This window comes from Haliotis rufescens, unplaced genomic scaffold (genome assembly GCF_023055435.1).
Source record: "Haliotis rufescens isolate VD_foot unplaced genomic scaffold, xgHalRufe1.0.p SCAF_13, whole genome shotgun sequence".
Lineage (NCBI taxonomy): Eukaryota > Metazoa > Mollusca > Gastropoda > Lepetellida > Haliotidae > Haliotis > Haliotis rufescens.
In genome coordinates, this window is record NW_025963813.1 from 11,974,409 (window position 1) to 11,997,395 (window position 22,987).

Genomic DNA, 22,987 nt, shown 5'->3' on the forward strand with positions numbered 1-22,987 from the left:
ACGTTCGTTTTATCCTTGTTTACAGTTAGTTTCCGCAATTTACAATAAGTTTCAAAATAATTGAGTGACTTCTGTAGGTCTGTAAGTGCGAGTGTCAGAAGAGCTCTGTCGTGCACAGTTTGACTGAACCTAGAGCCATAGTTTAAATCATGATTATTGCAATGCTTTTCATCACCTTTGATCATTATTTTAAAGTCTTTCAATGTACTGCTCAAATATGACTTGGGGTGGGTCATAAAAAATAATACACTTTCTCATTGAGGGTCATGATCAAATGTACAAGGGCATGGGGAGGTTCATCCAAAAAGTGACAAGAAATAGGGGTGGGTCATTATGTTCTGTATATTACCGCGTCAAAGACCTCTTCATCGTTGATGTACCCATTTTCTATAGACAACCAAATATCATGTCACCGGTTTGGGAGCGGCTTTGTTTATCCAGACGATAAAAATGTAGACGACGATATAGAATACCCATTTTCATTTACTCTAAAAGACATATCGATTAATATTTGCTGGGATGTTCTAAAATATTTTTTCAGTTGTACTGTATTATCTGCGGAGTTGCCATGGCGCCAAGTTAGAAAGTTTAGGATCTGATGAACGCTGCATGAAAATGCACCGAAACTATGAATCGACTAAGAAATATTCGAATATTTGTTCGCAATAAGCAAAAGTACAACCCAGCATCGTTTTCCACAGACCTGCAATATGTTGACATTACTGATTTTGCTGGAACAACAATTGGTTACATTAAAGAGGTTGTTATTGTCCTATTTTCGATCACAATGTTTGCATGACAATATTGCCTGAAAATACGACAGGCCCAGAACAATAGACAGTTGCAACAATTACTGCGTTTTATAAGCAAGTGCTTTGTAGTTGCACCGCGTATGTCCTCTTAAAAAAATTAACAAAAACTTGTTCGTCTATTTTTTACGCTAGATTTTGTCGAGTCTTCTAAGTAAGATGTGGTTAAATATAAATATAAATATAAATAAATATGTGGCCAGTGTTATGATCACATTGTATTAGGCCTACAAGAACTTCAGAGGTCTCAAATATCAGTAAAACTACTCCAGTGAAAGCAAAGTGACAATTACATACTCTGTCTCTCGGATGCATTGTTTGTATTTTTTATCTATGTTTTTTGGTGATCCATTTACCTCATTACAGCTGACTGACAAAACGTCATCTGCAGTGGTCAGATAAAGCTTACAAGTCAAACGGTATAGGCCTTTAGATGAACCTTATCTCCACCTCTCAAGGTTTCAATGGGACAAGAAGCCTTTGAATTTACCAGTCCATTATTATTTACCATTGTTCTGGTCCATATCTGGTATATACCCAAGACACGAGAACACAAATACTGTTGTAATTATGTAACCATTTTTCTGCTCCTAAAACTAACCCGATAATCCAACATTCATTGGTTGCTATTACACGGTTGCGAACACCTTGAACAGTAGTGTGTATTAAGAACAGAAAATGCATCAGCCTTGTTCCTTTAGTGCATATTGAAAATAAATGATGGAAATGTTTTTTTTAACCCTCCCTAACTCCCCAGATCACTTTCGCAATGCATAATAAGGACAATAAGAAAATTTGTTAAAATGTATTCTGTTAATTTGAAAGATGAACCAGAAACAAACTAAAGATCACCATTTCCCTGCCTAATCATCCTTAGTTATCAAGGATATTACATTCCCATTGTATTATCATTAGTACCCTTGACACATTTTCCACCATGGCTTAATTTTGAGCCTGGTGGGAAAGACACAACACTGAAAATAGCATTCTAATCAAATTACCATGTACCGTATTCGACGTAATAAGCGCCCAGGGCGCACTCAAAATTACAAATAGGGGGCTTTTATTAGAATATTATTTTGGTGAAAAAAAACAGAGTTAAAAGATAAATTTCGTGGTTTATGCTGACAGCCTGAAATGTTTAAATACGACAGATATATTTTTCCAGAATTTAATTGCCCATAATTAAGGGTACATATAACAAACGAGTGCGTATTATACGCGAATAAATGAGTCTTGTGTGCATTGATCAATCGGAAGGGGTGCTAATTGGGTTTGTTCACTAGCCAATATATTAGCAAATATCGCCATGGGGGCTTATTAGAGCGGGGCGCTTATAACGTCGACTACAGTGTACCCCCTCAAATACCAGTGGGAATGCCTGGTAGCCAATTCAGACTTCCCTTACCCTATCTCTATGGAATAAATATTGTAGTTGATTGATCGTTTGTGATAGTTTTCTGATTTGATTCAATGTATCAAGGCCTCGCTAATATGAGCATGCAATTTTTACATCAGATCTCTGCCGAACTCTCTCTTAAGAAGAGTCATTTCATGCTCATTAGCAGGTGAAATTGTGTGCTGAATTGCTGAGATTGCTGATGAGATAGGACGTCATTCCGAAACAAAGCTTTTGTGGCAGATGGGTCCAGGGGATTTATCAACATAACAAATACACTTGATGAAGGATCTATAGTCCTCCATCATGACCTTGGAATGTATTTATTTTACGGAAAAACAAAAACAATATAGAAACGCATACAAAAGCAAGTCTAGCTAGCTCCATTCCATAGTCTATGAAATCAGCAAAGGGATTTTTCTTTTTCTTTTAGAGTCAAGAAGGATATTGTGTAATATAAGATTTCACAGACAGGAAAATATGCATATCCTGTTTATAGTTTTTCATGTTAAAGTGACTTTGCATATGCCAGTGATAACATTGTCTTTCCGATGTGTTGTAGGAGTGTAAGCGGAACAATGCAGCTAAGATAGATGACCTGTACTATGACAATACACCCCTTGCAGATGATCGGTATGTTGCAAACATTTTGGTTTATTTATTGTGTGACTTAACAGAATCCTGCATGTCGTGTATAAACAGTGACATCTTTTGCCATGTAGAATCAAAGATAGGCAATGGTATCTAAACAACAGTGTTTGTAAGTCTAAATAGTGGGGTGCACTATTAGTTACATGTGTTGTCACAAGCAGGATTTACTGAATTTTAGTGATTTTAACCTAGTGAAGATATGGGCCAGAATTGGTCTTCAGCAACCCATGTTAGTCGTAAGAGGCGACGAATAAGTTTTGGGTGGTCAGACTTGCTGATGTGGTTATTTTTGTCACCATATCTCAATTCCGTAGAATGCGGCCCGTGAAGATCCGGGACAGATAGATCTTCAGCAACCCATGCTTGCCATAAAAGATGACTATGCTTGTCGTAAAAAGGTGTGATCGGGTGGTCAGGCTCGCTGACTTGGTTGATGCATGTCATTGATCCCAATTGTGTGGATTGATGCTCATGTTGTCAATCACTGGATTGTCTAGTCCAGTCTCGATTATTTACAGACCACCGTCATATAGCTGGAATATTGCTGAGTGTGGCATTAAACAACAAACAAACTGTAGAATGCTAATCACTTGATTATCTGGTCCAGACTTGATTATTCACAAAATGCTGTCATTTAGCTGGAATATTGCTGAGTGTGGCATTAAACAACAAACAAACTGTAGAATGCTAATCACTTGATTATCTGGTCTAGACTTGATTATTCACAAAATGCTGTCATTTAGCTGGAATATTGCTGAGTGTGGCATTAAACAACAAACAAACTGTAGAATGCTAATCACTTGATTATCTGGTCCAGACTTGATTATTCACAAAATGCTGTCATTTAGCTGGAATATTGCTGAGTGTGGCATTAAACAACAAACAAACTGTAGAATGCTAATCACTTGATTATCTGGTCCAGATTTGATTATTCACAAAATGCTGTCATTTAGCTGGAATATTGCTGAGTGTGGCATTAAACAACAAACAAACTGTAGAATGCTAATCACTTGATTATCTGGTCTAGACTTGATTATTCACAAAATGCTGTCATTTAGCTGGAATATTGCTGAGTGTGGCATTAAACAACAAACAAACTGTAGAATGCTAATCACTTGATTATCTGGTCCAGACTTGATTATTCACAAAATGCTGTCATTTAGCTGGAATATTGCTGAGTGTGGCATTAAACAACAAACAAACTGTAGAATGCTAATCACTTGATTATCTGGTCTAGACTTGATTATTCACAAAATGCTGTCATTTAGCTGGAATATTGCTGAGTGTGGCATTAAACAACAAACAAACTGTAGAATGCTAATCACTTAATTATCTGGTCCAGACTTGATTATTCACAAAATGCTGTCATTTAGCTGGAATATTGCTGAGTGTGGCATTAAACAGCAAACAAACTGTAGAATGCTAATCACTTGATTATCTGGTCCAGACTTGATTATTCACAAAATGCTGTCATTTAGCTGGAATATTGCTGAGTGTGGCATTAAACAACAAACAAACTGTAGAATGCTAATCACTTGATTATCTGGTCCAGATTTGATTATTCACAAAATGCTGTCATTTAGCTGGAATATTGCTGAGTGTGGCATTAAACAACAAACAAACTGTAGAATGCTAATCACTTGATTATCTGGTCTAGACTTGATTATTCACAAAATGCTGTCATTTAGCTGGAATATTGCTGAGTGTGGCATTAAACAACAAACAAACTGTAGAATGCTAATCACTTAATTATCTGGTCCAGACTTGATTATTCACAAAATGCTGTCATTTAGCTGGAATATTGCTGAGTGTGGCAATAAACAACAAATACAGACAATACTGTACACAAGATACTGTACATCTTGCTAGTGACACATGTAACTCTGTACAATATTTAAACTCAGGTACTGACACACATGGACACAAGGACTTATGTTTTGAGTAATATTGGTGAATGTGACAAATTCATCTACCTAGTGACCGACCCGTGAAGATCCGTGTTAGAATAGGTCTTCAGCAACCCATGCTTGCCGTGAAGGCAACTATGCTTGTCGTAAAAGGCGACTAACGGGATCGGGTGGTCAGGCTCGCTGACTTGGTTGATGCATGTCATCGATTCAAATTGCGTGGATTGATGCTCATGATATTAATCACTGGATTGTCTGGTCCAGACTCGATTATTTACAGACCGCTGTCATATAGCTGGAATATTGCTGAGCGCGGCGTTAAAAAACAAACCAACAAACCAACCAACCTAGTGACCACCATGGGAATCTCACTATGGTAACTCAAAGTGGGTCAGTTGGGACTTGACAAGCATGTAACGCCATGTCAAACGCTCAGGCCTGATTGATTATTCTTCAATGAATTTGGTAGTTACTTGGCCCTGATTGGCCCATCAGAGGCATCAAATCACAATAACCACCTCTGATTGATAGAACTGATTTTCGGTTCACATCACCACGGAAGCTAATATTTATTGAAAAGTTGCTCTAAAATGTTTTGTGATTTTAGTACATGGGGCACTGTCCCAGTATTCAGCATCTTGATTATCTGCCTGGAAAAAATATCATGAAAAGTGTCAATAGTAGTATTTGAAATTGATCATAAATCAGAAAGTGTTACTTGGGACAAATACTCATTGAGTATGATCAGATACGTTTACTTTATGTTGTTCAGAAATAACAGGTCAAAAGGTCCTGCTATAATTAGTATGATCATGAATGGCTTAACATTTATGCAAATATTTCATGTTATTTAGTTTTCTCAACAATTTATTTTGATTCAATATGATTGATTGTTGTATTTGATTTGAAATCAATAAAGCCTCTCTTATTTTGAACATTAATAATACTGTCAATTTGTGTTCTCTAGCTCTGTAGCTCATTACAACCTTACTGATGGAACTATCCTGGAAACGACCTCTAACCCCTTCTGGGTGGCATGTATTAATATCAAGATGGTGGAGGTTGAACGGCAGAGAGAAGCCCATCCCCATGATATCGGAGTACAGAAATGGACACACAAGTCGTATATCCGCAAGAGGACTATTCTTAGTGTCTTGCTTAACTCCAAGAAGTAAGTTAGTACTGGAGATACAGTTTGTTTGTTTGTTTGTTGAATAACACAATATTCCAGCCATAAGATGGTGACCTCTAAATCGTCGATTCTGGACCAGACAATCAGGTGATTGATATTGTAACGACAACGATCCACACCGTTGTCGTATGATGACACACTGTCAACTTAGTCACCGAGCCTGACCTCCCGATCCATTTGGTTGACTCAATGAGACCAGCATTGGATGCTGGGGATCTATTCTAACCGGAATCCATGTGGAACCATACAGTGGGCTGGTAATGCAGCATGTATAAACTGTAATGTAATCATAAGATGTTTCACATCGTGATGCACATATTTTGTTATTTATTATTGTTGTGATTATGATCATGTACATGCTATGATCCGGCAAAACAACATAACAATTTATAGTCAAACACAACTGTGTCAAAGTTAATGGGACCCATGTTAAAACTTCGAGTTATCCGAGGCTCAACACAACCAAAAATGATAAATTAAGAAAGCATTCACAGGGACCCAGCTTTTACTTCAAGAGTGAGTGAGTGAGTTGGGTTTAACGCCGCTTTTAACAGTATTCCAGTAATATCACAGCGTGTCAGCTTAATGTGGGAGGAAAGCCCGAAGTGATGCAGGTCTCGGACATTTACCACTTCGGTGAAACCCAGGAGCACGGGTATGTTGCTGACAAACCTAGAAACATAATCGGGGTGAACCGGGATTCGAACCCACAATCATAGGTTCCTGGCGTGCCCAAGGGACGCAACTCTGCACAGCTAATCGCAGCGCCTTAGACGACTGGGCCACCTGTGCCCCCTACTTCAAGACAAGCGTCAGTTCAACACATCAAAGTGAGACACAATGGTTCAAACCCTCCATTCCGGGTCCAAATATGTCCCCAATAGCGTTTGCTTTTTGTGGCATGTTGATGATGCTGTCAACCGCTGGTTTGCCTGGCCCTGACAGATTATTAAGGGCTGCCTTTATTTAGCAGGAATATTTCTGACTGCTGCATAAAACAAAACTGTTCCATTACATGTACAGTAACTGTTGATGTATTTTCAAAGTGTTCAGTAGAATTTGTAACACCTTGTGTATCATGGTAGTACTGTTGTAAATTAATTGATCATCCACTGCATGTTGACGAAGAGCCACGAATATATTCCAGGGTTAGAAATTGGCACTAGTCCTATAGTCCTTGCCAAACTGCCCAATGGTAAAGGTATCCTAAGGACTAGTAGAATTTTGCCATTTTTAAAGGTTTGGCTATATGCTATCATTATAAGGACTCATGGACTGAAACTGTTAGTTTCTACCGCTGTATTCAATCACTCTGAATCTTTCAAGTGAGTTTCCACGACAACCCCAGCACCTGCCAACTGTTGAGTCGCTGGTGGACTACTTGAAGACGCTAGGGAAGAAGGGAGCTGTGATGAACCCGCTGTACACTCAAAGAGACCTGCAGCAGATGTACACAGAGCATCAGCAGCTTGACATCCACCACGTTGATCCACTCGGCTCCTTCCTCATCCGCCAGGCAGCTAGACTCGGCTACAGTAACAGCCCCAAGCCCGGTGTTGGTATGTATGTTTTCTGTGTGTCAAGCCATAGTCACTGGTGGCTGAGTGGTCTAAGCTGACACAATTTGTTGTGTAGAGTTGCATCCCCTTACCTATGCCAGGATCCTCTGCCCAGTGTTGGTATGTATGTTTTCTGTGTGTCAAGCCATAGTCACTGGTGGCTGAGTGGTCTAAGCTGACACAATTTGTTGTGTAGAGTTGCATCCCCTTACCTATGCCAGGATCCTCTGCCCAGTGTTGGTATGTATGTTTTCTGTGTGTCAGGCCAGAGTCACTGGTGGCCGAGTGGCCTAAGCTGACACAATTTGTTGTGTAGAGTTGCATCCCCTTACCTATGCCAGGATCCTCTGCCCAGTGTTGGTATGTATGTTTTCTGTGTGTCAAGCCAGAGTCACTGGTGGCTGAGTGGTCTAAGCTGACACATTTTGTTGTGTAGAGTTGCATCCCCTTACCTATGCCAGGATCCTCTGCTCATTGGTTTGAATTCAGCATTTGTCCTTTGTCAGCACCAGACCTGTGCTAGCAGGTTTCACCAGTGTCACAACGTCTATGTTTTGCATTGCTGTTGGCTTTTGTCCAACATTGAGCTGACATGTCCAAATATTTCCTAAGCCCCACCATTCATTGTTGATACCTGCAAGCTGAAATTGTTGTTTGTTTTTGTTTTTTTACACTGATTGATATCTTACATTAACAAGGCTTAAAAAAGAGAAAAGAATTGGTTCTCAGACAATGACTTTTGAAAATATAGTGAGGGTGGGCAGTGTTTTTTTGTTTTGTTTTTTTGGCTTGTTCAAACTTTTATGTAACCAAATATACAGTTGTGTATCATCAACTGCATGCTATACTGGATCGCATTGTTTCTAAGTATTAGGATTTTTGTGGGTTTTTTTAAAAATGGAAATAAAAACAAAAGGTGTGGCGGACTTTATGATGATGCAGGTGGTGCCTGAGAACCAAGATTATTATTTTCTTTAGCTCAAGGACTACCCCACCGTCCCTCCTGTCATGTGTGCTGTAAATTAATAAAGGATTCTGGTCTCCTGATCTTATAGGTTATTCCTTAAACAATTGTGGTTACAATAAATTCACAAATCCACTATGAGCAAGATGATAAAGGTCCCGTAATTTTTTCCAGATTTTAAGACATGATATGAACTGACAGATCCACAACCATTATAATGAATCAACCACACTAATCTCACCATTATTTTATTGGATATACTGCAGCTTTTTTATCCCCCTGACATATAATGACGGGGGGATATAGCCATCAGTATGTCCGTCCGTCCGTCCGTCCGTCCGTCCGTCTGTAATCATTGTTTGTCCGGAGCATATTTTCTAAACCGTACAACCTAGCTTCCCAAAACTTGTCACACTTACCAATCAGGCTCAGTAGAAGTGTCTTTTGCTATTTAGAGATTTTTAAAATTTTATATTTTTGTCGTTTTTTCCATGGAAATATTATTAACTTAGGAAATTTGAGGGTAGTGCTCTTGTCCAGACCATATCTCCCGAACCATACAACTTAGCTTCTCAAAAGTTTTTACACCTATCAAGCAGGTTATGTAGTGGTGCCTTTGCTATTAACAGATTTTTTTATTTTTTTATTTTTTCAATTTAAATTGAAAATTGATGAACTTAGGGTAATGTCCTCGTCTGGAGCATATCTTCTAAACCATGCGACAGAGATTCACCAAACTTTATGCACATATCAATCATGTTCACTAGTAGTGCAGTTTGTTATTTATAGATTTTAATCTTTTTAATTTGTAGCCCCTGACATATAATTCTAAGGTGTACTATTTACTGATATCATATACTATATATGATGTGAGCTACATAACCTAGTACATTCTCTTTATGCCTTTGTGTCATGAGGCTACTACAGAGCTATTCATATGCGAATCTGCGAAGTTAATGTTATTACAATTTCATGAGATCATCAGAAAGTGAGTTACATGAACCAATATTTAATAACCTTCATTATATTTCTGGTTTTGGCATCGAGGAATAAGATTTCCTTGCCAATCTAAACACATTTGAAGGTACACACAGTTTACCAACATGCCACGTCGGGGGGATATGTCATCTTCGGATGACTCTTGTTAAATTATTGTTTTATTACGAGATGGTGACCCTCATGTTATTGTTTGAGTTGAAGAAAACATGTCTGTTCCAGCTGTCCCAAGACAAGGTGCTGCTAGACCAGGTGCCACCAGACAAGGTGCCAGGAAGTCAGCCGCACAAACCTCCACACCAAGAACAAGGAAAACTTCTGGGGGAAGGAAGACTGCAAAACAGGTGATCTAAACCATGGTGGCACTCCTTACAATGGAGCACTCTCTCTTCAATGTCAACTATACATCTATTTTATCATGTCATAAATATATCACCATAAAAAAAATCATAATTCACTTTGCTTATACTCATCATATCATATTATTTATTCTAGAGACAAATGGCATTTGGACATTTACTTGATTTTGTCAACTTTCATAGGACATTCTTCTGTGTCAGTACTATTATAACTTTGTGACAATCTTTTGAACATTTGGGACGACAGTCTATCATTGAGGCTATGACGGTCGAGTGTGGGGAGACAGCTAGGGTGTGTCTGTCTGACTGACAGCTGTATTCCTATCATGGCTTCAGGACCTGATGTGTGAAGACTGTGAGGCTATGGCGGCCGAGCTGTACTGCCCGGACTGTCAGGGTGTGGGTGAGAGAGCTGGGGTGTGTCTGTGTCTGACTGACAGCTGTATTCCTATCATGGCTTCAGGACCTGATGTGTGAAGACTGTGAGGCGATGGCAGCCGAGCTGTACTGCCCAGACTGTCAGAGTGTGGGTGAGAGAGCTGGGGTGTGTCTGTCTGACTGACAGCTGTATTCCTATCATGGCTTCAGGACTTGATGTGTGAAGACTGTGAGGCGATGGCGGCCGAGCTGTACTGCCCGGACTGTCAGGGTGTGGGTGAGAGAGCTGGGGTGTGTCTGTCTGACTGACAGCTGTATTCCTATCATGGCTTCAGGACCTGATGTGTGAAGACTGTGAGGCTATGGCGGCCGAGCTGTACTGCCATGACTGTCTGGGTGTGAGTGAGAGACCTGGGGTGTGTCTATGTCTGACTGACAGCTGTATTCCTATCATGGCTTCAGGACCTGATGTGTGAAGACTGTGAGGCGATGGCGGCCGAGCTGTACTGCCCGGACTGTCTGGGTGTGGGTGAGAGAGCTGGGGTGTGTCTGTGTCTGACTGACAGCTGTATTCCTATCATGGCTTCAGGACCTGATGTGTGAAGACTGTGAGGCTATGGCGGCTGAGCTGTACTGCCCAGACTGTCAGGGCGTGGGTGAGAGAGCTGGGGTGTGCCTGTGTCTGACTTGTGCTGACAAGCTGCATTCTGGAGCTCTCAAGAGAAACCATGGTGTCAAAGGTAAGATAACTCCATGGCTGAAATGATAGATGTGGCTTTGATCACGGCAGACCCCTTTGCGATTCTTAGACAGCATAGGTCCCTTTTACACATTGAAAAAGGGAATGATTCCATGTACAATTGATGACTTTTGAAAATGATCGGTAGAATTTGTAACGTTTCATGTACTGTTGTTGTAAACCCTCCCACCACTGGTGGGCAACTTGAAGGGAATTGAATATAGCTGAGTGCAGCGTTTAACAACAAACAAACAAACTTGAGGGGAAGAAGGGAGCTGAGATTAAGTGGTTACAATGTTCAACCTCACTGACTATATCATGTTGTTATATATGATAATGAAGGTGATACTGATGGTGTTTTGGTTACAGCAGATGTCCTTAGTGACTCTGGGGCAATGCCCCTGTACCCTGACTCACTCCTTGCTTTGAAATACAGGTTTGCCTGGGCCAGACAATAGCTGGATATTGCTGAGCGCAACAACATTCACATACAGTCATTTCACAATTCGTCCGTATAAACGAATTTCCGTATAACTGAAACCAGCTTCTTACTGGAAGAGTTACTTCCCTTCAATTATGCAGCTCATGACAGATGACAGAGCAAACAGATACATCCACTCAATCTTTATTCATACACTTTTCAAAAAGTCTGTCATGGAAGTTTGAACTGTCACCAATTGTCGATTTTCCTATGGTATGTCCAAATTCTGTGCCATAATGCTTACTGATGGTTTCTAAACTTGCTGACGGGTGTTTTTCTTTAAACAGACAAATTTCCCTTTTTTTTCGCTAGCTGTAGCTGCGTGTCGCTTATGTTTCGCTGGTGGACAGGCCATACTTACACAACTTTTACCTCTGACCTCCACAGACGCCATATTTATCAAAGGGGATTACATTACAATAAACAAGCTCGTCTCAAACGTAACTCAGTGTCACTTATTTAATTGACTTCTCACGAATCAAAGGATTACCACCAGCGGAAGTGTATTGTCCGGATAAGTGAGACAATTTGTGTGCATTTCAGTGTTTTGTGCATGAAAATGACTGTCCGGCTCCGGAAACTGAATTTCCGGATATACGGGTAAATTTATATAGTAATTATTTCGTTTTGAATGAAAATCGTCCGGGAACCGAGATTTCCGGATATCTGAAGTCCGTATAAGCGGGGCATGACTGTACTCGCCAATTGCTCACAAATACACAAACTTCAAAGCTATTTCTATTTCTCTCAGATGTCAGGGTTGCACCTCGGACCCCAAAACAGTACATACCTCACGTAAGTTCATATCATGTACTTGCCTTTGGAATTGTATTGATCATATTATGATAAATAATTATCAGTGCCGTAACTCAGATTTTTAATATGATCTTTCTCATATTGTCATTCTCTGCATCACTTCGGGCTTTCCTCACAGAAAAGCTGACATGCCAGGAAATAACTGAAGTATATTTCAGTGGTGTTAAACCACACTATTTTCACTCTCTCATAATGTTTGTCATGATTCAGCTATCAGACTGTTGTTCTGTTTTTCAGCCCTATCGTGCACCGTTTGCTATCCTGATAGGAATGTACAGGTACAGTGGCATGTATGGTCAAGGCTGTTTAAATGTGCACAAAGAATATAGAAATTCCTGCATTCTGATGAACGGGGTACTTGTCAGAACCCAATGTGAAAAGTTACAAATTTTATGAGTCCCTAGATACAACTACTATGGCAGGAATCCTCAAGGTCCATAGGACACCCTTTGATTTCGAGCCTTGGGACCGCCACTTTGTCTGCTTGGCTCAATCCTCGGGTGCATCATACCAACAGATGTTAAAAGATCATGCTCTCATTATGGGATAATAGAAGGACCCGTAAAGATCCGGGGTAGAATAGGTCTTCAGCAACCCATACTTGCCGGTGACTTTGCTTGTCGTAAGAGGCGGCTAACGGGATCGGGTGGTCAGGCTAGCTGACTTGGTTGGTGCATGTCATCGTATCCCAATTGCGAAGATCGATTCTCATGATGTCAATCCTGGATTGTCTGGTCCATAGGGCACCCTTTAATCTCGAGCCTTTGGACTTGATTAAGGCTCTGAGGCAGTCTCACTCTATGAGGCAGTCTGAGGCTATTAGGCAGTCTCAACAAATACCCTTACATACCACTTTGTCTGTTTGGCTCGATCCTCAGGTGTTAAAAACAGATGTTAAAAGATTGTGCTCGCATTATGGGATAATGGAAGGACCCGTGAAGATCCGGGTAGAATAGGTCTTCAGCAACCCATACTTACCGTAAAAGGTGACTTTGCTTGTCGTAAGAGGCGACTAACGGGATCAGGTGGTCAGGCACGGTGACTTGGTTGATGCATGTCAGCATATCCCAACTTCGTGGATCGATGCTCATGATATCAATCACTGGATTGTCTGGTCCAGACTGGATTATTTACATCCCGCTGTCATATAGCTGGAATATTGCTGAGTGTGGCGTTAAACAACAAACAAATAAACAAAGGATTGTTAAACCCATTTTCACATCACCTCACTTTGCCTGTTAGTTCACATTATGACAGTTAATGATTATCCCAATGACACAGTGACAGGTCTCACTTTCACACACAGTATTACCTACAATGTCAAGGACTAGGCAAGAAAATGGCACCAGGCTGCAGAGCACTGTCACACTTGAAGAGAATAAGCCTGTCTATTACTATTCAGTAGCAGAACAATACTTACTTACTTAAGACACAAGACAGATTCTATTGCAATTTCAGGGGGTTATTTGGGTTTATGTATTTTAAAATCCAGGGCTCTTAGTTAAAATATGGTTGGTCCAAGGAATCACCATACCCCCTTGGCATCTATTCCAAATCTAAAAAATTCCAAATTTTTCTATATAAGCAACCACTAAATTCCCCCACTGGGTTGCCAATTTTCTTTTCCCTTTTCGGAAATACACTAAATGGCCCGGCCGGGCCCGTGTGCGAAATACGCTAGAGTCGGAAAGCGCACATAAAATCTCCAATGCAAGCAAGCAAGCAAGCAAGCAAGGAACCAACATGGGGCTTCGAAGCTGGCAACATGTCTCAAGCTTTACTTGACTTACATTAATTTTACTGATGTCAAATCCTTGCACATGCTCAGAATCTTTGATTCTATTGCAGATGAGAATTTTAATGTTAGATTGAGAAAATCAACCATTTCTTAACACAATAGAACTGTCAGTTATAATAACATACACCTATACTGTTTGTTAGATTTATTTAATTCAAGCCAAAAAACGTTTCCATTCTCAATTTGTAGACCGCCTCCGTGGTCTAGTGGTAGAGCGTCAGTCTGGAGAGCGGAAGGTCCGGGGTTCGATCACCAGCCGCGTCATACCAAAAGACGTTAAAAGATGGTACTTGTTACCCTGTCTGGTGCTCGGCATTAAGGGGCTAAAACAAGGACTGGTCGGCTCGGAGTCAGTATACTGTGTCTGAGTGGGGTATTCATGTTAAACTGCGGCATGGTATCTCAGTGGGCTAGCACTATAAATCGGCATCAGTCCGGACTAGTACAAGCACACGCACGCACGCACACACATCGCTATATAAGTGCAATAATCTTGGATGCGACGTTAAACCCCATTTCACCTCACCTCACCTCAATTTGTGAGCACACAAGATGCATTATTGGAAAAACCATGAACATACATGTCTCCATGTTACAGAGGGCTCCTGGACATGCCCCCTATGTTGAGTATGAACGAGGGGGAAATCAAGATCCGAGCTCAGCCCTTCACAGACACAGACTTGCAAGACAAGCAGACAGGTGGGGGACTCCGCATCCTACCAGGGGAGGGTGGGGGACCACAATGGCTGAGTCAGGTTACTTGAATAAGTCATGTCCACAGACACTTTCAGTTTCGATGTGTCCTTGAACCTTTAAAACAAGATTGACACACTTCTGTGCCAGTTCCAGACCAAATAGCACTAGTCAACAACCATGAAACATTGTTCTAATTTCTGTAAATCATGAAATTAAAGCATCACCAAATTAATGCGAGTGTTGACCTCTAGCCTTTAGTGTGTCCTGAAATTAATGTGAGTAGTCTCACTTTTGAAATTTAAAAAAAATTCTCTCCAAAAATAAATACTATGGTACAGGATGGTGTATTAACAGTTTGATAATAGTGCTGACTGTTCTCACACAATATAGGGGAGAACTGTTTTTCCAGTAATTATATGATTATTTGACAAGGATGCCAAGAATGTAGATGCCATCATAAATGATTGGAACTGTCATAACTGCTTGATGAAGTTGTGTGAACAAACAGTGACCAGACATGACCCAGTCATAACTGCTTGATGACGTTGTGTGAACAAACAGTGTCCAGACATGACCCAGTCATAACTGCTTGATGACGTTGTGTGAACAAACAGTGACCAGACATGACCCAGTCATAACTGCTTGATGAAGTTGTGTGAACAAACAGTGACCAGACATGACCCAGTCATAACTGCTTGATGAAGTTGTGTGAACAAACAGTGACCAGACATGACCCAGTCATAACTGCTTGATGAAGTTGTGTGAACAAACAGTGACCAGACTTGACCCAGTCATAACTGCTTGATGAAGTTGTGTGAACAAACAGTGACCAGACATGACCCAGTCATAACTGCTTGATGAAGTTGTGTGAACAAACAGTGACCAGACATGACCCAGTCATAACTGCTTGATGAAGTTATGTGAACAAACAGTGACCAGACATGACCCAGTCATAACTGCTTGATGACGTTGTGTGAACAAACAGTGACCAGACATGACCCAGTCATAACTGCTTGATGAAGTTGTGTGAACAAACAGTGACCAGACATGACCCAGTCATAACTGCTTGATGAAGTTGTGTGAACAGTGACCAGACATGACCCAGTCATAACTGCTTGATGAAGTTGTGTGAACAAACAGTGACCAGACATGACCCAGTCATAACTGTTTGATGACGTTGTGTGAACAAACAGTGACCAGACATGACCCAGTCAAAACTGCTTGATGAAGTTGTGTGAACAAACAGGGACCAGACATGACCCAGTCATAACTGCCTGATGACGTGTGAACAAACAGTGACCAGACATGACCCAGTCATAACTGCTTGATGAAGTTGTGTGAACAAACAGTGACCAGACATGACCCAGTCATAACTGTTTGATGACGTTGTGTGAACAAACAGTGACCAGACATGACCCAGTCAAAACTGCTTGATGAAGTTGTGTGAACAAACAGGGACCAGACATGACCCAGTCATAACTGCCTGATGACGTGTGAACAAACAGTGACCAGACATGACCCAGTCATAACTGCTTGATGAAGTTGTGTGAACAAACAGTGACCGGACATGACCCAGTCATAACTGCATGATGAAGTTGTGTGAACAAACAGTGACCGGACATGACCCAGTCATAACTGCTTGATGACGTTGTGTGAACAAACAGTGACCAGACTTGACATGGAACCCAGTGAGAAACACTTTTAGGTAAATGACAGTGTTGAGTTGGTCCTTTGTTATGCTATTGATGTCTTTATTTCTGGAACTTGCAGTGAACTTCGCAATGTGATGCAAGCTTGGGACACTCACATATTCTGCATTTTTTTCATAACTTGTATTTTTGTCTCATACATCCTTATGACAATTAGTTCAAAAGCTTTTTGAGAGGATTTCTTTGAGACATATTTGGGACAGAGTATCTCAGTTTGCCGTGTTGTGTTGGTCACAGGTCGCTATGTCGGGGGGTTTGACTGCATGGAGAATACACTCATGAACAAAGGTCTTGTCCAGAAGGAGGCTGCCGACAGACACACGTAAGGAGCACATTTGTGTCTTTGTTATTGTGTACTATATTCCTCTATGTCTGACTGAAATACATTTGTGTTACATATTTGTCTTAAATGTCTTTCTCAAGTACATTTTGGCCTGAGCTGTGCTGAGTGCAATGGATGAATATTGTTGTGTTGTAGCTTTGCCTTGACTGAGAGTGGACAGAGGCTTGTAATATTGTTGTGTTGTAGCTTTGCCTTGACCGAGAGTGGACAGACTTGTAGTATTGTTGTGTTGTAGCTTTGCCTTGACAGAGAGTGGACAGAGACTTGTAATACTGTTGTGTAGTAGCTTTGCCTTGACAGAGAGTGGACAGAGGCTTGTAATATTGTTGTGTTGTAGCTTTGCCTTGACAGAGAGGGGACAGAGACTTGTAATATTGTTGTGTTGTAGCTTTGCCTTGACCGAGAGTGGACAGAGGCTTGTAATATTGTTGTGTTGTAGCTTTGCCTTGACAGAGAGTGGACAGAGACTTGTAATATTGTTGTGTTGTAGCTTTGCCTTGACTGAGAGTGGACAGAGACTTGTAATATTGTTGTGTTGTAGCTTTGCCTTGACAGAGAGTGGACAAAGACTTGTAGTATTGTTGTGTTGTAGCTTTGCCTTGACAGAGAGTGGACAGAGACTTGTAATATTGTTGTGTTGTAGCTTTGCCTTGACTGAGAGTGGACAGAGACTTGTAATATTGTTGTGTTGTAGCTTTGCCTTGACTGAGAGTGGACAGAGACTTGTAATATTGTTGTGTTGTAGCTTTGCCTTGACAGAGAGGGGACAGAGACTTGTAATACTGTTGTGTTGTAGCTTTGCCTTGACAGAGAGTGGACAGAGACTTGTAATACTGTTGTGTAGTAGCTTTGCCTTGACAGAGAGTGGACAGAGGCTTGTAATATTGTTGTGTTGTAGCTTTGCCTTGACAGAGAGGGGACAGAGACTTGTAATATTGTTGTGTTGTAGCTTTGCCTTGACCGAGAGTGGACAGAGGCTTGTAATATTGTTGTGTTGTAGCTTTGCCTTGACAGAGAGTGGACAGAGACTTGTAATATTGTTGTGTTGTAGCTTTGCCTTGACTGAGAGTGGACAGAGACTTGTAATATTGTTGTGTTGTAGCTTTGCCTTGACAGAGAGTGGACAAAGACTTGTAGTATTGTTGTGTTGTAGCTTTGCCTTGACAGAGAGTGGACAGAGACTTGTAATATTGTTGTGTTGTAGCTTTGCCTTGACTGAGAGTGGACAGAGACTTGTAATATTGTTGTGTTGTAGCTTTGCCTTGACTGAGAGTGGACAGAGACTTGTAATATTGTTGTGTTGTAGCTTTGCCTTGACAGAGAGGGGACAGAGACTTGTAATACTGTTGTGTTGTAGCTTTGCCTTGACTGAGAGTGGACAGAGACTTGTAATATTGTTGTGTTGTAGCTTTGCCTTGACCGAGAGTGGACAGAGGCTTGTAATATTGTTGTGTTGAAGCATTGCCTTGACTGAGAGTGGACAGAGACTTGTAATACTGTTGTGTTGTAGCTTTGCCTTGACAGAGAGTGGACAGAGACTTGTAATATTGTTGTGTTGTAGCTTTGCCTTGACAGAGAGTGGACAGAGGCTTGTAATACTGTTGTGTTGTAGCTTTGCCTTGACTGAGAGTGGACAGAGACTTGTAATATTGTTGTGTTGTAGCTTTGCCTTGACAGAGAGTGGACAGAGACTTGTAGTACTGTTGTGTAGTAGCTTTGCCTTGACTGAGAGTGGACAGAGACTTGTAATATTGTTGTGTTGTAGCTTTGCCTTGACTGAGTGTGGACAGAGACTTGTAATATTGTTGTGTTGTAGCTTTGCCTTGACTGAGAGTGGACAGAGACTTGTAATATTGTTGTGTTGTAGCTTTGCCTTGACTGAGAGTGGACAGAGACTTGTAGTACTGTTGTGTAGTAGCTTTGCCTTGACTGAGTGTGGACAGAGACTTGTAATATTGTTGTGTTGTAGCTTTGCCTTGACTGAGAGTGGACAGAGACTTGTAATATTGTTGTGTTGTAGCTTTGCCTTGACAAAGAGGGGACAGAGGCTTGTAATACTGTTGTGTTGTAGCTTTGCCTTGACTGAGAGTGGACAGAGACTTGTAATATTGTTGTGTTGTAGCTTTGCCTTGACTGAGAGTGGACAGAGGCTTGTAATATTGTTGTGTTGTAGCTTTGCCTTGACTGAGAGTGGACAGAGACTTGTAATATTGTTGTGTTGTAGCTTTGCCTTGACTGAGAGTGGACAGAGGCTTGTAATATTGTTGTGTTGTAGCTTTGCATTGACTGAGAGTGGACAGAGACTTGTAATATTGTTGTGTTGTAGCTTTGCCTTGACAAAGAGGGGACAGAGGCTTGTAATACTGTTGTGTTGTAGCTTTGCCTTGACTGAGAGTGGACAGAGACTTGTAATATTGTTGTGTTGTAGCTTTGCCTTGACTGAGAGTGGACAGAGGCTTGTAATATTGTTGTGTTGTAGCTTTGCCTTGACTGAGAGTGGACAGAGACTTGTAATATTGTTGTGTTGTAGCTTTGCCTTGACTGAGAGTGGACAGAGGCTTGTAATATTGTTGTGTTGTAGCTTTGCATTGACTGAGAGTGGACAGAGACTTGTAATATTGTTGTGTTGTAGCTTTGCCTTGACAGAGAGTGGACAGAGACTTGTAATATTGTTGTGTTGTAGCTTTGCCTTGACAGAGAGGGGACAGAGGCTTGTAATACTGTTGTGTTGTAGCTTTGCCTTGACTGAGAGTGGACAGAGACTTGTAATATTGTTGTGTTGTAGCTTTGCCTTGACAGAGAGTGGACAGAGACTTGTAGTACTGTTGTGTAGTAGCTTTGCCTTGACTGAGAGTGGACAGAGACTTGTAATATTGTTGTGTTGTAGCTTTGCCTTGACTGAGTGTGGACAGAGACTTGTAATATTGTTGTGTTGTAGCTTTGCCTTGACTGAGAGTGGACAGAGACTTGTAATATTGTTGTGTTGTAGCTTTGCCTTGACTGAGAGTGGACAGAGACTTGTAGTACTGTTGTGTAGTAGCTTTGCCTTGACTGAGTGTGGACAGAGACTTGTAATATTGTTGTGTTGTAGCTTTGCCTTGACTGAGAGTGGACAGAGACTTGTAATATTGTTGTGTTGTAGCTTTGCCTTGACAAAGAGGGGACAGAGGCTTGTAATACTGTTGTGTTGTAGCTTTGCCTTGACTGAGAGTGGACAGAGACTTGTAATATTGTTGTGTTGTAGCTTTGCCTTGACTGAGAGTGGACAGAGGCTTGTAATATTGTTGTGTTGTAGCTTTGCCTTGACTGAGAGTGGACAGAGACTTGTAATATTGTTGTGTTGTAGCTTTGCCTTGACTGAGAGTGGACAGAGGCTTGTAATATTGTTGTGTTGTAGCTTTGCATTGACTGAGAGTGGACAGAGACTTGTAATATTGTTGTGTTGTAGCTTTGCCTTGACAAAGAGGGGACAGAGGCTTGTAATACTGTTGTGTTGTAGCTTTGCCTTGACTGAGAGTGGACAGAGACTTGTAATATTGTTGTGTTGTAGCTTTGCCTTGACTGAGAGTGGACAGAGGCTTGTAATATTGTTGTGTTGTAGCTTTGCCTTGACTGAGAGTGGACAGAGACTTGTAATATTGTTGTGTTGTAGCTTTGCCTTGACTGAGAGTGGACAGAGGCTTGTAATATTGTTGTGTTGTAGCTTTGCATTGACTGAGAGTGGACAGAGACTTGTAATATTGTTGTGTTGTAGCTTTGCCTTGACAGAGAGTGGACAGAGGCTTGGAGAGCAGCTGCATCTGTTCCACACAGCTGTCGCCAAATTTATGGCAGGCAACAATGTTCCCACTGTACCGGTGCAACACATTTAGTAAGTTGTTTAAGATATCACCTCTGCAGCAAGTCTAATTTGAATGTATATTCCTATTATTTGGGAACTGTACTACTTGTGTTTGAATTTGGTTCAGATGATTATAAAGACCACATTAGGGATTTGTCTCTCAAAGGTTGTAGATTTCAGTCTCTTTAAGTATTATAATTCATGCATAAGGAACAATACATAAGTTACCAACTACTATATTCAGTTCACCTCTATCCCTAATAGTACTCCCAAAAGTAAATGTGGTTCAGTTTGCTCTCTAGAGATGCATCCCTTAGCAGTACAAGATCCTGTAGTCTTGGGCTTAGAGGACATTGTCACATATCTGTGATATGTTTTACCATGCTTACTGGTTTCAAATTGTTTCAGCTCACAGTGTGGTACAAGGCGTCTCTATTTGGTTATTGATGATAAGGAACGTGATGTGCAGCGCTTGTCAAAGCTTGCAAGGGATCATGGGATACCGACTCTGATCCGCAGTCTTCCTGCAGGGGACTATGTCTGGATCCTGTCCCCTCCTCTCCCGAGTCCACACACGGAGTACAATGGCAACAACAGATCAGCAGAAACGGTTAGAGTTACCTACCTTGCAGGAATTGCCTCATATGTGATATCTTTGTTATCATTGCTTCCAACAATGATATAACCTTGGTTAGCTCTTCAAAAGAGTCAGAGATTGTATGGCCAAATAACTGTAATCTTGTACCACATCAACAATGAACAACTGCAACTTACAGCATGGTATAACTGCAACATGTAACATTGCCCAGCTACAACCTTGTACCACAGCAACAATGAACAACAGCAACATGCAGCATGATATAACTGCAACATGTAACATTGCCCAGCTACAACCTTGTACCACAGCAACAATGAACAACAGCAACATGATATAACTGCAACATGTAACATTGCCCAGCTACAACCTTGTACCACAGCAACAATGAACAACAGCAACATGCAGCATGGTATAACTGCAACATGTAACATTGCCCAGCTACAACCTTGTACCACAGCAACAATGAACAACAGCAACATGCAGCATGATATAACTGCAACATGTATCATTGCCCAGCTTCATCATTGTACCACTGCAACATATACATCATAACTGCAACATAGTGTGTGGATGTGTTTCAGCTGTTGCCCTTCATCGTAGAGAGGAAGTCATGGGACGACTACTACAACAGCTGGCGGGGGTCACGCTTTCAGAGACAGGTCAACAATATGAAGGTGCAGCTGGGGTGTGTGTATTGGGGGTTGGTGGGTGGAGAAGTGTTTCACCCAATGTGATTGGTACCCATTTTTCTCAAGTGCACACAGTATGCACAAGGAAATAAGGTATTCAGATCTTTTTCTGAGCTTCAAATCTTATTATCCCCCGCCCAACAAAGTTGGCAGGGGATATAGAAACGGGCTCCGTCCGTCACGTTTTGTTTCCGGAGCATAACTCAGAAACCGTTCAATATGTTTTCATGAAACTTTGCAGGCCTGTCAAGTACATATTGAACTGGTGCCTTTTGCTATTTAGAAATTTTAGAAATTGTTATTTTGCAACGTTTCCATGGCAACAAGATGGACTTAGGTTCTGTGAGGGTAGGGTTTGTTTCCAGAGCATAACTCATAAACCGTTCAATATTTTTTCATCAAACTTTGCAGGGCTGTCAGGTACATGCTGAACTGGTGCCTTTTGCTATTTAGAAATTTTAGAAATTTTTATATTTTTACGTTTCCATGGCAACAAGATGGCCTCAGGTTCCAAATTCTTCTTTTTTTTACAATTTCCATGACAAGTTCCACCTCGGTTAAAAATGGTTAGGGTTTGTTTAGATTTAATTATGTCATAAATTCTGCAACTGGGGCGGGGGATATAGCCACGTTAGTGGCAAACTCTCCTTTTACATTTTTTAACACATCAGGTTGTGACAGACACAAAGTCAATGATTTTATATCTGTTGTTAATTATTCTATTGTAAATAGTGAAACTTTCTGTTAGCCATGTCGGACAGGGATGACTGTTTGCTGGGGAAGCCCACTTGTAAATGTAGCCTCTTGGTTGCCTTACCCCAACACTTTAAGTTCATTGAGTTCAGGTTGGTTATAAACAGGAAATCATGGTAAAAGTTATGACTGTTGTGTATGGCTAGGTGTATCATCTATGTGTCATTGTTCCCAGGCTAGCGGAGTAGAGAACTGTTTCTACCTGGTCGAAGGCTCTGTGAAAAATCTGAGATTTGTGTCAGCCGATCTGCAGCAGAGACTGAAGGTAGGAGTAGTTATGACAAATTGTGGGGATTCTGGGTCACATTTG

At 41.0% G+C, this 22,987-nt stretch overlaps 2 protein-coding genes across 2 annotated transcripts in view; both read left to right on the forward strand.

Moving 5' to 3' along the window:
• The first annotated feature begins 460 nt into the window (after nt 1-460).
• LOC124139141 lies at nt 461-10,350 on the forward strand. Its single transcript, XM_048394758.1, has 6 exons — nt 461-760; nt 2,771-2,841; nt 5,734-5,937; nt 7,285-7,517; nt 9,700-9,821; nt 10,173-10,350. Exons 1-6 carry the CDS (start codon nt 629-631, stop codon nt 10,311-10,313), a joined length of 903 nt encoding a protein of 300 aa, XP_048250715.1. The 5' UTR covers nt 461-628; the 3' UTR covers nt 10,314-10,350.
• Nucleotides 10,351-10,453: 103 nt separating this feature from the next.
• The window catches only part of LOC124139143, a 39,549-nt gene continuing 27,015 nt past the window's right edge, over nt 10,454-22,987 (forward strand). Inside the window, exons 1-9 of the mRNA XM_048394193.1 lie at nt 10,454-10,954; nt 12,186-12,229; nt 12,488-12,528; nt 14,647-14,747; nt 16,691-16,775; nt 20,551-20,667; nt 21,046-21,247; nt 21,817-21,909; nt 22,853-22,942. Coding sequence (XP_048250150.1) covers nt 10,810-10,954; nt 12,186-12,229; nt 12,488-12,528; nt 14,647-14,747; nt 16,691-16,775; nt 20,551-20,667; nt 21,046-21,247; nt 21,817-21,909; nt 22,853-22,942 — 918 coding nt within the window. The 5' untranslated portion in view covers nt 10,454-10,809. The remainder of the gene's footprint in view (nt 10,955-12,185; nt 12,230-12,487; nt 12,529-14,646; nt 14,748-16,690; nt 16,776-20,550; nt 20,668-21,045; nt 21,248-21,816; nt 21,910-22,852; nt 22,943-22,987) is intronic.

Excerpts from the sequence above, each read along its gene's own strand:
- LOC124139141 (XM_048394758.1), top strand. The coding sequence starts at position 629 with ATGAATCGACTAAGAAATATTCGAATATTTGTTCGCAATAAGCAAAAG. Across the intron at positions 2,842-5,733 it reads ACACCCCTTGCAGATGATCG|CTCTGTAGCTCATTACAACC; the intron begins GTATGTTGCAAA and ends TGTGTTCTCTAG. Across the intron at positions 9,822-10,172 it reads GAAGGAAGACTGCAAAACAG|GACCTGATGTGTGAAGACTG; the intron begins GTGATCTAAACC and ends TCATGGCTTCAG.